The sequence below is a fragment of the Columba livia genome, chromosome 4, assembly GCF_036013475.1.
Source record: "Columba livia isolate bColLiv1 breed racing homer chromosome 4, bColLiv1.pat.W.v2, whole genome shotgun sequence".
Taxonomy (NCBI): Eukaryota; Metazoa; Chordata; class Aves; order Columbiformes; family Columbidae; genus Columba; species Columba livia.
Window position 1 is genome coordinate 53740845 of NC_088605.1, and position 18218 is coordinate 53759062.

At 44.2% G+C, this 18218-nt stretch overlaps 2 protein-coding genes across 8 annotated transcripts in view; one reads left to right on the forward strand and one right to left on the reverse strand.

Annotated features, from left to right (window-relative positions):
- LIN54 (lin-54 DREAM MuvB core complex component) overlaps nucleotides 1-3493 on the reverse strand; it is a 41518-nt gene extending 38025 nt beyond the window's left edge. For 3 of the 5 annotated variants that reach the window (XM_065061789.1, XM_065061788.1, XM_065061784.1), the window contains exon 1: nucleotides 2706-2816. The gene's annotated coding sequence lies outside the window, so the exon portion shown is untranslated. Of the gene's footprint in view, nucleotides 1-2705; nucleotides 2817-2998; nucleotides 3021-3298 lie in introns of those variants that run through there. The other 2 variants (XM_065061783.1, XM_065061786.1) reach the window with 2 other exon arrangements.
- Nucleotides 3494-3625: 132 nt separating this feature from the next.
- Nucleotides 3626-14056, forward strand: COPS4 (COP9 signalosome subunit 4). 3 transcript variants are annotated; one of them, XM_065061790.1, is made up of 10 exons: nucleotides 3626-3982; nucleotides 5106-5185; nucleotides 5967-6118; nucleotides 7393-7496; nucleotides 8358-8511; nucleotides 9616-9766; nucleotides 10948-11118; nucleotides 12431-12546; nucleotides 12913-12997; nucleotides 13498-14056. In XM_065061790.1, the coding sequence occupies exons 1-10, from the start codon at nucleotides 3858-3860 to the stop codon at nucleotides 13629-13631; spliced, it is 1272 nt and encodes a 423-aa protein (XP_064917862.1). In that variant the 5' UTR covers nucleotides 3626-3857; the 3' UTR covers nucleotides 13632-14056. The 3 variants fall into 3 exon arrangements, with proteins under 3 accessions (XP_064917862.1, XP_064917864.1, XP_064917863.1); XM_065061791.1 differs by having other exon boundaries at nucleotides 3860-4014; XM_065061792.1 differs by lacking the exon at nucleotides 5106-5185 and having other exon boundaries at nucleotides 3859-3982.
- Nucleotides 14057-18218: the final 4162 nt, after the last annotated feature.

The window sequence follows — 18218 nt, forward strand, 5'->3', positions numbered from 1 at the left end:
CTCCTAGGATTACAGCAGTGCATAGCCACATCTTCTCCCAAATAAACAAGAGGGTAACACTTAGGAAGAAAAACACTGAAAGTACATAGAAAACAAAAAAAGTTGGCAGTAAAGCTCTGCCCAGACACTACAATATTAACAATTAACTAGGTTTTAAAACACTAAGCTTTTACTTTTTTGCAAATTGTGTTTCCTGTATCATTCAAATATTGGGGGGTGGGGGGAAAGCAGATTAAACTATATAGGCAGACCTCAGACCACTGGGAATTTTTTCATTAAAATACTATCAAAAACCAAACACATACCTTGAAAAACTTTTCAAGGAACAGCAGAAGTTTCTAAAACTTTATTCACAGACTTCTTGAGTTCCTAGCAGAAACTGCTGTTACTCCAAAGGAAAAAAAATTATTAAAAAAACAGTCAGACCCTAAATAGAGATGGGGATTGGGTACATGCCTCGAACTCATACAAAAGATCAGAGCAGAGCCCAAAACTGAGGACATTACTCCAGCATAGGCAGCAACACGTTCAATTACAGAAGGATGGCTTGTGAAGGGGAACGAGGCACAAGTTGGAAGAGTCACGGAACCACTAGTGTATGTCCCAATTTGGAACATCAGAAAACTGAATCTCTCACATCATGTAGTAATGTGCCCCTATCACTGAAAAAGCAATTATTGTGGAGGTCTTATTCTTTCTCATGCAAGAAAAACTTTAGTGTTTTCTAATGTTGTCAAGTGAGTGGCTGTACTGAAACTTACATGCTGCTTACCAGTTTTCTAAGCAACTGAGGAACCCAAGCTACTGAAGTGTAAGGACTGGCAAATACAAATCCTTGAATCAAGAGTTCAAGAAACCTTTTCCACTTCTTATTGGGAGCTCCTGCAGCTAAGAATAAAACCAAAACCAACCAACCAACAAAAAAACAACAAACATGAGTTTGTCTCCTGGGTACCAGTTATGAATCCCACCATTGTAGCATATGAATTCTGTCGAATATTGAGATGTGCTTCTAACAGCATGTAAAAAAAAGAAAGCACTACCTCTACAGCAAAGGAAGGTAACAGTAGCACAAACAGACCAAGCAACAGGTAAGGAAGCACAGCTTATTGCTGAAGTAGAAATCAAAACAAACACCCCAGAATGTCTTACTACCTTTTTTCCCCATGAAATATTTTAAAAACAAGTATAAGAGAAGAAAATCTTAAGGGGCTTTGACTGCTTTTCAAAATCTAAATTAAACGTTATTTCAGTTTATAAGATAACAATGTCTCCAGGGCTGAAATCCAACAGCATTCTTCATCAGCACACTTCAAGTTTGCCCGTGGTTAGCAGACGCTCAACCTGAAACCATCTAGAACTTTGAGAATTCTAGTTGAACTGTCATTCAGTAACAAACTGAGCTTGGACATCATGGAAGTACAAGCAAAACAAACAACAGCAGAGAGTTCTTGGTAAGTGATCTTAACAATCAACCTTGCATAACAAACTTCTGAAACTCACTACATTACAACAAGCATCAAGTAACTTTTGTAACCCAGTAGAGAAGCTGAGCTGTATTTTCTAACATACTCTCCAAGCCTTTAAGATCGCCTGGCCTACAGAGCAACACAGCCACACATCTCTCTGTAGAAGGCATGTAGCCAACAGTTAGCACTTGCTGACGCATACGTAAACTGGATATATGAGGGAATAAAAAAATAGACATCTAATGCATTTTGTTTTAAGAAAGGATTCCCCTGACAAAATACATATTCTCATCTTATAACCTGCTATTCTTCTTGCCTCCAACAGGCCAGAAAGTTATTGTGAATTAAGCCAACCAGACATACAAAGCATTGCCTGTTATTGTCAGCTTTATGTAAGCAATGCAAAGAAGATTGCCAATATTCTTCTATATTTAGTATTTGCTACAATAACAAATATATTTCAAGCAACCATTCAGAAGGATGAAACTACTGAAAGACCATTTAAATATCTGCTCTTTCCTCACTTGAAATTTTAAGTCTTAAGAGCTTTCCTCCTGATCGCCCTATGTTCCAGCGGACAATTTCACATGCTCCCAATACCGCAATGCTTTCCATAAATCAAAACCTCCGTATGAAACATTACGTAATTAGTACACAATGCGCTTCAAAGTCAAGGCCACAAATAAATCAACGCATTCTGACTGCCAATATACCTCCTAACGAGCAAGAACGATCAAGAGAGAAGCCAGGACTACCGCAAAAGACGGTCCAGCTCGATTTGCTTTGAGCTCGGAGGCTGCCCGCGGCCGCGCAGCAGGACGCTGAAGGGACAGGTGTGCCCTTGCACTGCGGTGACTTAAGGAAACGTGGAAAACACCCCACGCCTTTCCCACCGCGCCCCGCTTGGCAGGGCAGCGTCCGAGCAAGCATTCCCACACACAAAGCCAGGCCGTCCTCCCCCTACACCGAGGCCGGCGCTGTCCCGGCAGCCGCTCAGCGGGCAGCCCACGCCGGCAAGTTTGGAGAGGAGAACGAACCCGGGCCGAAGCCGCCGCGTCCCGCCGCCGTCACAGCCAGAGGCCCGGGACCGCCCGACGCGGTGTCCCGGGGGAGCCGGGCCCCGCCGGCCCCAGGCCCGGCGAGTCGATCCCTAGCGGCCGTTGGCATCGCGCGACGCCGGCAGCGGCCGCTCCCCCTCCCCCGCGACCGTTAGCCCCGCGCGCCCCCGGGCCTCACCGCAGCGGCGGGCGGCGCGGGAGCGCCCGGGCTCGGCCAGCGGCTGCCACCCTATTTCGAAAGATCCGCCATTTTCAGCCCGTCACCGCCGTCCCCCGCGGCCCGCCCCCGCCGCACCTGCCCCCGCCGCGCCGCCCCGCCTTCCGCAGGGAGCTCCCCGCGACCTGCCCCGCCGCTCAACCCCAACTGCTTCCGGACCGGCAGGGAACGGGGAGGCGGCGGGTCCCACGCAGCACCCCCCGGCCCGAGGGGGAAGGCTCCCCGCCGGCTCCCCGGGTCCGTTTTAAGCTCACCGCTCCGCGACAGCGTTGGGTACAGCTGATCTCATCAAGCAGCGGTGAAGACTCCTACCGAGCAGGCATCCCCCGCGGCGCAGGGACAACCAGGTCTGCTGTCCCTCCGAGCCCGGGGAGGCCGGCGGGGCCGCCGAGGAGCCCGCCCCGCCGCGGGGAACGCGCCCAGCGGGGCCGGGCCTGCGCCTTCCCGGCGAGCGGCGGCTGTCAGCGCTGCCCCGCTCCCTCCCCGCCAGCGGCGCCGTGCCCGCACCCCCTTCCTCACCCTCCCGCCGCCGCTTTCCCGCCCCTCACACTCACCGCGCGGGCGGGCGCGCTTCCTCCTCCACCGCCGCCGCTACCGGTGCCTCTCTCCGCCGCCGTCGCCGCACAGCCTCCGCGCCTCGGCGCAGACGCCTCCCTCCCCGCTACCGCGTCCGGCGGCCACGGCGGCGGCAGCGCCCGCGACGGAGCCGCCGTGTTTGTTCAAAATCACGCGCCCCGCGCCATTCCCCCGCCGCATCCCATAATACTGCGCCGCGCCGCCCTGGCAACCGCCGGCGCAGCGGCCCCGCGCGCGCCGCCCCGCGCTTCCGGGCCCGCCCCACAGAGCCGCCCGCTTCCGGGGTCGGCGCGCGCGCGCTACTCAGGGAGGACCCGGCCTAGCCCCCGCCGGCACGCGCACGCAGCCAACGCGCGATTATAGACTTATACACTCTACACACTTTACGCGTGCCGTCACGCGGCTGCGTGGAGGAGGCGGCTGGGGGGTCCGTCCTGGCTTTTATCCCCGCTGCAGGGCTCTGCCCGCGCGGGACGCTCGCCGCCACGTGACCGCCGCCGCGCGGGGGCCCTTCTAGCCTGCCGGCGGCCCCGCTCTATGGTCGGAGGAGGTCTGCGGGCGCGCGGCGGGGACGGCGGGCCGGCGAACATGGCGGCCGCGGTGAGGCAGGACTTGGCGCAGCTGATGAACTCCAGCGGCTCCCACAAGGACCTGGCGGGCAAGTGAGTGCTGGCGCCGGCTTCCCCGTGGCGTGGTGAGGCAGTGAGGGGCCGTTGGGGGGCTATAAGGGAGGCTGCATGGCCCTGGGCGGGGCGAGGGGGGAGGCTCTTGCCGGAAAACCAACCAAACAAAAAACCCCAACCACTTATGATTCTTAATTTTTTTGTTCTTTTTTCGTTTCTGGCGACGGCTTGCTCTGCGCTGGCCGTGTCCCAGCGCAGGGTCCCGCTCGGGGCCTGAGCTCTTGGCCACCACTCACTCCTGTCTGCTGTAAATATGTCGCTATCTCTATTATTAATTTTTCTATTTTTTCATTAGGTGGGTGTTTTGGATGTCAAACCTTTGGGGTTTGAGCTCCTCGCAGTTCAATGTATCACGTAGCTTTTCTTTCCCCCCGCGGGTTCAGTCAGAAGTCGATCAGTTCAACTGAAATTCTTGAGCCCCAGCTCAGTTGTTTGTTTTCCAGAGGAACTGCTTCACCTCTTTCTTGGAATTTCACGTGAAAACTTCGAAGCATTCCCCTCAAAATATGGCTTCAACTTGAATGTAATACTTCATTACTCTTGCAAACACTGAGGTTAAGGCCCAGGCAAAGTTTAATAAGCTTTATGAAGCATGAAAACTGAAGTAGGTATTTTTTCAGGAATAAGTGCTTAAAAACGCATATTCTGTGCCTGTGCTCATATCAAGTGGACTTAACGTATTTTTACCGCCCACTCCCAGCACCATTTCTCATTGAATGTGGCATTTTGAATGTTTGACTAACTTTATTAATCTTAATTCATGAGAGATATGGTTTTAATTACTTTTTCTACGCACTATCCTAGGGACTTGTTTAGGGTTTTTTAACCTTCAAAATTGCATGTGTATTCATAGATAACAAAATTATGAGCTATGTTATCTGATAATCTAGCCATAGAATTGAAAAAGAGCCAGATACCAATTCCAGGTGAATGTTCCTGACATTTGAATGCAAACACTTTGGAAAATTGCCACCTCAGAGGTATAGCAAATATAAGCAAAAGGAGAGCTCTGCCATAGAAAATGAACAGAAAACCAGAACTAGTTAGGCAAAAAAATATGCCTTATGAGTGATTTTTTTTTTTTTTCCTAATCTGTGGACAGATATCGCCAAATATTGGAAAAAGCCATTCAGCTGTCAGATGTAGAACAACTCGAAGCTTTGAAAGCTTTTGTAGAAGCAAGTAAGTGCATCTGATATCATTGCTTGCACACTGAGTAGAGGCCTGAGGTCTGTGGTTTTGCATATTTGTTAGCTGTATATGAGGTTGTGTAAATACATTATATTTTACTCCTATTGGAACTCAAACACAACTAGGAGAGGAACCGTCACTGCCGTATTCAGAAGTTTAGGGAAAATTGACTCATAAGCATTATAAGTTACTATAACTTTCCAGCCTGTCAGTGTGACAGTGTCAGAAGGTAAAAACATGAAGCAATCTCTGTTGGATGCTCAGATTAATGCTGCATGCTGAGTGGTGTTTAAACTAACAACTCCCTTCTTCCCTGGTCTCAAGTCAGTTTGAAGAAATGGTTAGGGATTTTTTTGTGTATGTTTGTGTTGCTTGGATGTTTGGCTTATTGAATACCTCTATAAATTATACCTGTTGTAATTTTTAAGTTCAGATTAAACTTGGTGAAATTTACCCTAAAGATTTAGTTTGTCCAAAATGTTTCAGTAGTTGAGAACAGTGATTCAGAATGAAACATCTTTCTAAACTATAAATAAGAGTGAGAAATGCATTATTTTCTGTCAGGGGTTAGAACTCTGGTGACCTCTAGTGTCACCATTTCCAAGAAAAAAAAATAACTTTAAAAACAAACTAAAAAGCCCCTTCACTTAGGTACAGATCTAAAAACTTGAAATATTCAAACTTAACATGAGAGCAAATGATCACTTTCAGTGAAGACACTGACAAGCATTGTATCCATCTTGTGTTTTTCTTCCATGTGTCTCTGAACAAGTGGTGAATGAGAATGTCAGTCTAGTGATCTCACGTCAGCTGCTGACAGATTTCTGTACTCATCTTCCAAGTCTTCCTGACAGCACAGCCAAAGAAATTTACCACTTCACCTTGGAAAAGATACAGCCTAGAGTTATTTCATTTGAAGAGCAGGTGAGAGATAAATGATGAGGGATTTTTGGTTTGCAGGCTTGGCTTTGTGTTTTGTTTTTTTTTTTCTTCTGTGCTGACTATTTTCAAGTCTTTAAAATGCTGTTCGAAACAGACATTTCTGTTTAGAGTCCAATTTTGTGAAAACTTGTGTGAAATGCAGAGTATATAGGACTGTGCAAAGAATACAGACTTTGTCTCTTCATCTGGATGCTGGACATGTAGTTCCTGCGCTACCAGAAAATGTCTTCTTACAATGAAACAATACTTGAGCTACTGGAGGCACTGTCGAGAGACAGACTTGTACTCATTGTGTTGCATCTTACCCATATAATAGAACAGCCAGGTGATGTGAGGAGAGAAGCATGTTGAGAAATAGTTTTTGTTTCAAAATAAGTATCTGTTTGTATATATATATACTTAAGCTATAACCATTTTAAAAAGAAAAATTGTTTTCATGAAATCCCAATTCTACAGTTACCTGCTGAATGTACTGCCATTCTTTTTCAATTTGGTTCTTGGTTTTGTTGTACGAGTATTCACCATTGTCTGGGAGTTCTTAAAAAAGATGTTTATACAAAAAAGCCTTTAGGATCAAGTACTTGAGCAGAAAAGCAAGGCGGTTTCTGTCACAATTTGTATTTGCTTCTCTTTACCTTTTGTCTTTTAAAGCAGTTTTTATTCTAAGTCTTAAATGAATGCGCGCCTATATGTTGTGATGGTTATGCATAAATTAAGCCTAAAAAACCAGGTGATTTCCTGTTTTTTCAACCAGACTTTTGGGTATAAAGCCTGGATTGTATGCATGGATATTTCACGTGTTGACAGGTGCTCTACAAAGTAGAACTTTCTGCATTAAGATCTAGTCATAGTTCACCTCATTCATATCTCACAGGCATGGTATGAGGTATAACTGCAAGAAACAGCGTATGAATCTTGGTGCTCCAGTTCTTAAAAACCTTGTTTCATCTTTTTCAAAGCTTTAGAAAAGGTTGCTACTTAACGCTCCCTGAAGATAAACTCATTTAACTTGTCACAAGCTTAAGTGGAAATGCTTCAAGTCAGTACTCAGATTTAAAAAGCTCAGTTTTAAAGCTTGATGTGGGAGTCCCACACAGGACTCCTTGCGTGGGAGGAGTTGCACATGTGTATGTTGCCGTATCTGTGAAGTTGGGGTATCAGTTGAGGGGGTTCATGAACAAGAACAAATACTGGGAATGTTAATACAGAACTATTAAACTTTTATAATGTTTGCTACTTATGTTATTATTGTTTAGGTCGCTTCAATAAGGCAACATCTTGCATCAATCTATGAGAAAGAAGAAGACTGGAGGAATGCAGCACAAGTATTGGTGGGGATCCCGTTGGAAACAGGGCAAAAGTAAGTACACGGTTGTGTTGTTAAATATGCTTACTCCCTTTGTACTGAACTAGACCACTAAGTGATAATTTTGAGGTTGCATATTTTCCCAGAGTTTTAGTAGTTCGGGCCAGAACTACTGCCAGATGACAGAAGTGTAGCTTTAAAACCATGTGTTAAAGTAAACAGTTCAGTGGGTCAAAATACTGCACTGGAAGTTTTGCACCATTTATTAGTCTGTTGATAAACAGCTTTTTTCATGGTATTTTACAAAAATGCTTCTAAGGTTACAAAAGGTTCTTGAAAGGTGGCAGTTCTTCCATGTGTTTGCCTTTACAGTTCAACCTGAAGACACAAGTTTGCAAAGGGATATTAACAAATGCAGTTGAGGTTTTGGGGAGGGGTTGTCGTTGTTTGTTTGGGGTTTGTTTTTTAAGTCTAGAACCCTTGCTGTTAGTTTTCTCTGGCTGTCCTTTCTAACCTGTTTCTCTGTATGCATGTAGAAGGAATTGCTGTAGGTTTTGCCCATTTAGCACTTATTTGGTCCAATTCAAGTTTGCTTTTTTACTCAAGTGGCTCACCATTTATGGCAAACTTCCAATCCACTAAAACCAGATTATTAGAGTGCATGTTTGTGTCTTGGTGGACAGCATTATTTGTATTGGTGTTTGTAGGAGCCAGGTCTATATTGGCATTCATCTCAAACTTCCTTACCCTGAACGGAAAGCACTAATTTCGAAAGAGAGCATTAATTAGGGAAGAATAAAGCAGGGTAAAGTGAAAGTTGCCAAGTACTTAAGAATCATTATATATGTTTAGAACAGAAAATAGCAAGGGTAGTTTGGAGCAACTCTGAGCATTTGCTTTTCTGTTTCTCTACAGACAGTACAATGTAGATTATAAACTGGAGACCTACCTGAAAATTGCCAGACTGTATCTGGAAGATGATGACCCAGTTCAAGCAGAAGCTTATATTAATAGAGCTTCCCTGCTTCAGAATGAATCAACTAATGAACAGCTGCAAATCCATTATAAGGTTGTCTATCTTAGTTTATTGCCTTCTTTTTCTGAAGGGAAATCATGCCACATTGAGATGTTTCTGTGCACTGCCACTAAAACTGTTGTAATGAGAAAAGAGACCAAGAGAAAAAGCTTCTAAATGGCCTTGGGAGCTTGAGAGCCACATCTTAGCAATAATTAGACAGCTCATTCGTTATGATTTTGGGGAAAGTTTGTAAAGGTTCCTTAAATGCTGGCTTTACTGATTGAAAATAAATCATAGGCTTCAAAACTTCTGAAATATTGTTGAAAATATTGCCTCAGCCTTTGTAAATGTAAGAGGAAAAATAATCATGTCTGATATTAGAGACAACAGAAGGCCTCTCACCCTGTACTTAAATAATAAGTACTATCCAGGAAAGTAGCGTTAAGTCTCAGGTAGTAAAGTAACTGACTTTGCTGCTTGTTTGTGGGTTTACTGTATAAATAGTTTGTATGATGATTTCTCAAACCATTTTAGTTACTGGGATCAGTAGTCATAGCTATAGCATGACAGCACCAATCAAGTGTGGTGGTGGTGTTTCAAATTCTACAGCATAAAGCGGGTGTGCCATGAGGTGTAACTTAGGATGCAGTGGTGCTCGTTTGTTGGTTTTCCCTTTTATTTTTTTCTCTCCTGGTGCTATGTTTTAAAGTGTGTGCTCAGTTGGAAGTGTAAATATTTACTGTAAGCATTAGAAAAGCACAAAGGACTGGGGAGGAGAAATATGAGGTGTTACAGCACTGAAAGGGAAACACGAATTGCTACTTAAATGCTAGCTGTCAGTGTCAGTAGTGAAGCGGAAGCTTACATAAGTACAGTATTAGCTGTACAATATTTCATTTACTGAGTTTATGGCATTTATACATTTGCAATGTTTAACATATGAATAGTGTTGGGCAATACCCTTTCAAATGCTTTCTGTGATACTTTAGCAAGGCCTTTCCAAGTCAAGCTAATCGTTTGAAGACACAGATTTCCCTAGGGTGCACTAGAGCAATATTTATTGAAGCGGTCACTTGATACTGTGGGAACTTATACACCTGTGTTACGAAGCCACCGCTGTTAGTTTTCTTTCTATGAGACGTATTTTCTGTCTAGGTTTGCTATGCTCGAGTTCTTGATTACAGAAGAAAGTTCATTGAGGCTGCCCAAAGATACAATGAGCTGTCCTATAAGAGCATAGTCCATGAAACTGAGCGACTGGAGGCATTGAAGCATGCTTTGCATTGCACTATTTTGGCATCAGCAGGTAAAACACACATTACATTTTTGTATAAAAGACCCAACATAGGGATTTCCTATCTCCTGAAGCAAGCCAGCTTGTGCGTTATTTGTGGGAAGGGGGATCTTGTCACTAAGACTTGGTGAGGAATCCAAAATTGTGAACACAGCGTCAAAATTATTTATTAGCATAGTGTTAACTCAGAATTGGATTATTAATACTTCTGTGTCTTTGCCAGTGATAAGCTGGCATCTGCTAAAGATGCAGGAGATAGTGGCAAACAGTGTTTTGGAACTGAACACAACTGAGTTCCTTTGGTAGAGCTTTGTTGGTTAATTGCATGTATTGAGAAAAAAAAATATTATAACTGTCGTGTTTACCTGTGTCACAGTTTAAGGCAAGGTGGCAATAAACCATGGCAGATGCTCCCTGTTACTCCCTCACTTCCCACCACCCCTTTCCTTTAGATCTGAAAGATGATAGGGAAGATAAGGGGAAAGGAAGAGAGACTTAGACTTCCAGTTGGAGAGTTTTAAAGGGTTTTACTAATGCTACTAATAATTAGAGAATGTATACAAAATATACAAAACCAATCTCAAATGCTCGATGTGGAGTTGGCGTCACTCCAGCAGCAGAGCTGGGTGTGCAGAGCTGGCGGCTCCAGCAGGTGCAGGCCAGGCCCACAGAAGCCATGGGCAGGACTTCACAGCAAACCAGGACCTGGTTGCAGGGATGCAGGGCCTGAGGCCTGTAGATCACAGGCAGACAGACTGGGTTCTCTCTAGATGCCGGCCATGGTCGAAGAGAGAGTGACCCTCCTGATCACTCTCTTATATAGGGGGTATGACGGTTCTGGGATGGAATACTTCAGTCGTTCAGTTCTAGTCACCTGTTCCATCCACCCCTCCTTAAACACGCCCCTCTCACAACAGAACCTGGGAAAACTTATTAGTCTTTCTTGGCTACCATAGTAATAAATCTAAATGTGAGCTTCTTCAGCATTCCATTGGTCTTCTTATCAGCACCAAGTACAGCATCCTAGGAAAAATATGCAGGCTAAAACTCAGAGAAGTACAGCCACCTAGAAGAACGCAGATGAAAGAAAAATCACTAAAAGAGAACCGGTCTTTTTCTAACAAAACCAGGACAACCTGTAAATGTTCAATGATTTGGTGATCATTTATGGGCATCTTTCTTGATTCTCCTAGGACAACAGCGTTCCCGCATGCTTGCTACACTCTTCAAGGATGAGAGATGCCAGCAGCTTGCAGCCTATGGCATCCTGGAGAAAATGTATCTTGACAGAATTATCCGTGGAAATCAACTGCAAGAGTTTGCAGCTATGCTAATGCCTCACCAAAAAGCAACTACTGCTGATGGTACATATTTCTCTAAAACCTTGTAATGTTAGGTGTTCATCCACAGGAGTCAGATTTGCACATTGCAGCAAGAGGTGTGATGGAAAAGAATTTAGTATTGCCATATGATTATTTAAAAGTTATTTCCCAGAAAGTTACCCTCATGAGTATGGTTCAATAGTAAAGCTTCTTAGCCATAGTTCCTCTTTCTAACTGGCTGCTAAGGTTTTGAAATACTCTTCTGGAAGCTTGTAAAAATGTGGTTTCTTTGTCCTCTTCATTGACAGCTTCCCAGTGTTTCCAACCTTGTATCTGGCCTTTAGAGCTTCTCCAGTTCTAAGTCAGTGTTTTAAACAGGATGCTCAGAAACATGTGACATGCACATAGGCTGTAAATGGTCTGCGTGCATGGTAAATTTATTTGAACCGCTCTCTGACTGTTGACAGATGGTGAGGCAATGATTTGGACCTCACACTGTCTCTGAATTGTTTTCTGATCCATTCCACTGACATCTTCCTGGCTTTGTTCTTCCTGAAACCTCTGAGCTGTGAGAAATCATGTGAAGTAATAACTTCACTGGAATTCTAAACACACTGGTCTCAATTTTCTGAATTAGAAGAATACTGAAGGGGAAAAATAAAGAAGCATGAAATACCTCTCAATCAGGCAAATCTTCCTGTTCAACAATACTCATTGATTAAGGACAAATAAACAACTGTGTAATTGCAGAGGTGAAAACTGGTTAAAGGTTCTTATTAACAATAAGCTGCAGTCCTTTCCTTTGTTTGTGTGTTGTTTATTTATAACCATACTCTTTGTCTTTATGAGTTAAAGAATGTCAGTTAGTTGGTATTTAATAATACGCTTATCTTCAGCTGGAGGTTAAAGGTCAAATTAGTTAAATTACTAAATCAAGAAGAGAGAAATTACATGAGGGTAATTACAGCCACAGTAAAAGAGAGATTTGTTGGACCCCTGACATGTGTAATGAATGAAAAAAAAAAAAAAAATTCATTTAGCAAGTTTGAACTGGTCACAGGCGGTCATACTGCCTCAATTCTGATGTTGGGTCTTGTAGCAAAACAGAGGGCTCCACATGATTATTCTAGAAATTAGAACATGGTTTAAGCCACCTATCTTAAAACCAACCACGTGACATCCATTTCTTTTTGACTTTCTTCTGTCTACCATAAACTGATGCAAGGCAGGTGCATCTGGACCTTCTGCAGACATAACCCTTGGGGAAAAAAAGGCATTTTCCATCTGCTCTACAATATAAACCACGTATTTTAGCCTTACAGTAATGGATTCTTTTTCTCATCCAAACCCTAAGGTTCCAGTATCCTGGACAGAGCTGTTATTGAACACAACTTACTATCTGCAAGCAAACTTTACAACAACATTACTTTTGAAGAGCTTGGAGCGTTACTAGAAATCCCTGCAGCCAAGGTACCAGTTTTCTACGTATTGGGTAAAAAGAAGGAATATTAGGGACATGAGAAAACAGCTGTGGTAAATATTAGGAAAATTGGTTAAATATTAGGAAATCATTAAATATAATAATTAAGTATTCCATGTTTTGAGGAAGGCTAAATATCTAGCGTATCTTATGAGAAGGAAAGGTACATGATGTGGAGTGAACAACAGTGGAGTTAGATGCTGCTGATACAACTTTCATAATTAGTGTTTTCTGTAGAGCTTTTTTCCCTGCCACGTGTGAAGAGGATGAAAGACTCATAAGGACTATTAAGTCTTAATAATGTTTAACTTATTTTGTAATGAAAAAGTTTCTAGCTTCTTTCTTCATTGTTTCAGGCAGAAAAGATAGCTTCTCAGATGATAACGGAGGGTCGCATGAATGGATTCATTGATCAGATTGATGGAATTGTTCATTTTGAAAGTAAGTTTGACCATGGTAATTTATTTTTTTTTAGCACCCTTCAGAGCAAGCTTTTTGAGTTGTTGCCTTACAACCTATGGAAATTTAAGTTTCTTAGTACCTTTCGTCTGAAGTGAGCTTGCTGTGTCTTGCTCTGGCCAGGAGGCGGCAGGGTTTACTGTAACAGAGGACCACACTTCGCCCACCCTCCCTCCTTGCTCCACCTTCTCTTACCCACAGGAAAGTGTGAATTTATTCCATTGGTTGCCTCGTAGGAACAGGTTCACCAAGAAGTTCTCTGTTCACTTCTACTTTGCAATGTAGGAGTTAGGCTTGTAACGGACAGCCAAAATCATTGTAGCTTTTGAATACAGAAATGAGCATGATGTAGCTGCAAAGAAGGCTTCTTCAGCGAGGTAGGTGAGGGCAGTGGCAGAATAAAAGGCTGCAGTTGAAAAGGCAAGGGAATTCTTAAGACTTATTTTGATTTATTTGGTGTTTTCTTTTGTTTTGTTTTTCAGCTCGTGAAGCTTTGCCAACTTGGGACAAGCAGATCCAGTCACTGTGTTTCCAGGTTAACAATCTGCTGGAGAAGATAAGTCAGACAGCCCCAGAATGGACAGCGCAGGCAATGGAGGCCCAGATGGCTCAGTGACTGCACAGCCACTGTCTGAACGGAGGCAATCAACCACCTGCTGTGCTGAAAGAGCAGGACTGTGAACCAAACGAATAACCCACCTTCATTTCCTCACTTTCTGCTTTCACTCTGGCTTAGGACACAATTAGGCGATACTGTGTTTGGTGTGACAGTCCCCCAGTTCTCTGAGCAGAGGATGATGCTGCTGCTTCCTCTGCATTGCACTCTGCTGTCCAGAAAGCTGTGATTTACATGTAGAAGCAGCTGCAATGTCTGCAGAAAGCTTTAATTTTCATTTATTTATTTCTTTTTCCCCCAGCTCTGTTACTACAGCTTTGTAACTCCTTACTTCCTATGGTGCTTGTCCTGCTGTGAAAATATAAGTGCCATGTTTCTTTCAGTTGTAATTATTCTAATAAAGGCTGTTTTGAGTGTTGTAGCGACCTGGGTTGCTTTTCTTAAGCAGTAGCATGAAATAAGTTGAGGTTTTGGAATTGTCATTTTCAGGTCCTGAAAATGTTAACTGAAAAACAGCTTGTTTCCTTCTCTGTTTATAAAATGCGAGTCTGAAATTGTAACTGAAGGAAATACAGACCCCTCTCCTGCACTGGTGCAGCTGGGCACAGAATTATCTGTGCTTAAGAGGTGGGGTAAAGACCCCAACCAGTGAACTCAGGGTCAGTGATGAGAACATAGCAGATGTGCCTTGTTTTATTCTCTGGGTCAGGACAAATTGGTGACATAACAAAAATATCCATGGTGGTTTTGTGGAACTGGAGGTGTCGTGAGAGACTCTGACAGGTGAGGAGTTTGCACTACAAAATATTAGACACCTGAAACGGGAGTGGCTGGAGAATACAGATGATTTACATAATGAGATAGGAGTAGTTTGGGCCTAAAATGCTCATGCACAGCAATGAAATAACAGTGGCACATCTGATGTTTATCATTCTGGAGCTGGACACTCATTACCTGTCTGCATGGCCTGCCAGATATATATGTCTTACTGTGCAATTTGCTGGAGAAGTTTTGATGGAGAGCTCTTCTGGTAGAGGAGAAACAAGATGTAGCTTCATCGATGTTCCTGTCCAGAACAACTCTGTTTTAATCTGGGGTGATCACGTTTGGGTTGCAATTCCAGCTTTGATGTGAATTGCCTTGGCTCTTTCATTTCAGTCAAGTAATAACACTTTCTGAGTTTTCAGTCCAACTCTGTTCATCCTAGACTTTTCGTCTCATAATCTGGAGAATGGCGGTGTCTTCTCGACTCAAGTTTTGGCTTAATCCACAACCCTAATGCCTTTTTTTAAATTTATTTCTCTATTTGCTTATTTATTACACATGTTTATATTTTTAGTGCTGCTATATTTTTAGACAGGAGCTGGTGAAGGGTGGTTGGTTCATCCATAAATAGGATGGACTTGTGTCAACCTGGCAGGTGGTATTTCTGAGTCCCAAAACAACTGGCCAAGTCAGTTATGATGGCTTCCAGTTGGCAGCATCCTATAGTTTCTGTGGGAGGGGGAGTAGTGGCAGAACAGCTGTGGGAGTAGGAAGGAGCTGCCCACCTCTTGACATGTTTCATGTAAAAGAGCAGTGGTAGAAAATCTCCCAGATCAGGGTTGGGTGGCTGTTGACCTTCAGTGTGGGCCAACATAGTCCAGTCAAGGGTCTCTGTTTACTCAGGCTGGTGTCTGGCACTCTAGGCACCCCCCTCTGATACCCTTGAGGCTCATCAGTCTTACTAAATAACCTCCTGCATTACCCTCTAATGCAGCAAACGTAAATAATTTGTTTGCTACAGGAGAGACACTGGTATCTCAGTAGATGGCAGTAAGAGCCAGGCTGACAAGAGCCAGTCCTGCGTGCGCTGTAGACATCGGTGCAGTTCTGCTTCTTCCAGAACTCAGAACTAGCCCTGGTGATCCATTGGACAGCTTATTTTATTTCCAGGTGACCTTATTTCCTCTCAGTTCTCCTGATTACTTAGAAGGCAAGTATAGTGGCAAAACATTTATATAGACTGTAAGACAGTTAGATCATAGAATCATAGAATGCTAGGGATTGGAAGGGACCTCGAAAGATCATGTAGTCCAATCCCCCTGCTGGAGCAGGAGCACCTAGATGAGGCTACACAGGAACGTGTCCAGGCGGGTTTTGAATGTCTCCAGGGAAGGAGACTCCACAACCCCCCTGGGCAGCTTGTTCCAGTGCTCCGTTACCCTCACCGAGAAGAAGTTTCTTCTCAAGTTTAAGTGGAACCTCTTATGTTCCAGCTTAAACCCATTACCCCTTGTCCTACCATTGTTTGTCACTGAGAAGAGCCTGGCTCCATCCTCCTGACACTCACCCTGTATATATTTGTAAACATTAATGAGGTCACTCCTCAGTCTCCTCCAAACTAAAGAGACCCAGATCCCTCAGCCTTTCCTCATAAGGGAGATGCTCCACTCCCTTAATCATCTTTGTTGCCTTGCGCTGGACTCTCTCCAGCAGTTCCCTGTCCTTCTTGAACTGAGGGGCCCAGAACTGGACACAATATTCCAGGTGTTGTCTCACCAGGGCAGAGTAGAGGGGAAGGAGAACCTCTCTCGATCTACTAACCACTCCCCTTCTAATACACCCCAGGATGCCATTGGCCTTCCTGGCCACAAGGGCACAGTGCTGGCTCATGGTCATCCTGTTGCCCACCAGGATCCCCAGATCCCTCTCCCCTACACTGCTGTCTAATGGATCATTCTCCAACTTATACTGGAACCTGGGGTTATTCCTGCCCAGATGTAAGACTCTACATTTGCCTTTGTTATATTTAATTAAATTTTTCCTGCCCAACTCTCCAGCCTGTCCAGGTCACGCTGGATGGCAGCACAGCCTTCTGGCCTGTCAGCGACTCCTCCCAGCTTGGTGTCATCAGCAAACTTAGTGATAGTACATTCTAGTCCCTCATCCAAGTCATTGATGAATATATTGAACAGTACTGGCCCCAGTACCGACCCTTGAGGCACTCCACTAGATACAGGCCTCCAAACGGACTCTGACCCATCGACCACAACTCTCTGGCTTCTTTTCTTCAGCCAGTTCGCAGTCCACCTCACTACCCGATTGTCCAGACCATGCTTCCTCAGTTTAGCTATGAGAATGCTGTGGGAGACTGTGTCAAATGCTTTACTGAAGCCAAGGTAGACCACATCTACCACCCTGCCATCATCTACCCACCTCGTTATGTCCTCATAAAAGGCTATGAGGTTGGTCAAGCACGACTTCCCCTTGGCAAAGCCATGTTGACTGCCCCTAATGACCCTCTTATCCTTGATATGCCTTGACATGGCACCATTACTTTCCCAGTTAGGGTTAGGGTTACACAATATTTAATATTTTAAAATTAATATTAATATTTAATATTTAAATATTTATTACACAATATTTAATCAGTAATGCCTCAAGTTGTAATGTAATCTAGTGTCAGCAGAAAAAAACCCCACCATTTGAAAATTTTGATTAGGCTTTTGATCAATTCATTGATGTGAAGGGACTGACCTCATAATCTAAATAGAAACTTGGGAGTAGTGAGTTGACTGACTTACATTACAGCCTGAGATTTGGGGTGTAACTTTAACAGCTATGAACAAAATATTCAGTCCCAAGATTTCACTCATTTCACTGTTCCCATCTGGGAGAAAAAACAAATTCAGAACTATCTAATTATGAAAGTAACAGTTGTAGAGGAAGCCCAGGTCTTCTCCCTAGGTCTTGCCTCAGCTCCCCAGGGCTCCTGAGTGCTCCCTTCATCTCCCTTGGGCTCTCCAGGCCTCCACAAGGCTTTGCATGGCTCCCCAAAGCTCCCCTCATCTCCCCAGGGCTTGCCCCAGCTCCCCAGGGCTCACCTGTCCTCCTCAGGGCTCCTCTCAACTCCCCAAAACTTGTCTCGGCTCCCCAGGGCTCCCCATTCCTCCTCAAGGCTGTAGTGATGTGATGGAACCGATGGTGAGCTGTGGGGAGGACAGACTCATCACAGCTGGGACGATACGTAACTCTGAAACACCAGGCAGCGCATCTTTATTTCAAAGGGGAACACACACATGGCACAAAGAATTTTATTCTACACAAGCCACAGGGATGTCCTGGGCCGCTGCACAGCAACATGGTCTCTGCAGAGTTCTGGTGGAAAATGAGGGAGCGCTGCACGTTGCAGTGGACCCTCATCTTCCAACCTTGCACACAAGAATAACACTTCACCATCAGATGGCAGCAGAAAGTGGGAAGGCTCTGAAAAACTAGGGAGGGGAAAGGAAGGAAAAACTAGGAAAGCAAGGGGGAAAAAAGGACGGAAAAGCTAAGAAAAAAAAGGAGGGTGGGGGGGAAATGAAGGAAAAAAGGAAGTAAAAAAAATTGAAGAAAAAGGATAAACTAGGAAAAAGGAGGGTGGAGAAAAAGAGGAAGGAGAAACTAGGGAAAAAAGGAGAAAAAAACCCTAGCTTCTGAAGAACTAGGCAGCCCCTCAAAAGAAATTACAATCCCACACTCTAACCCCAACCCTAACCCTAACTCTAACGCTAACCCTAACCCCTAAACCCCAACCCTAACCCCTAACCCTAACCCCTAACC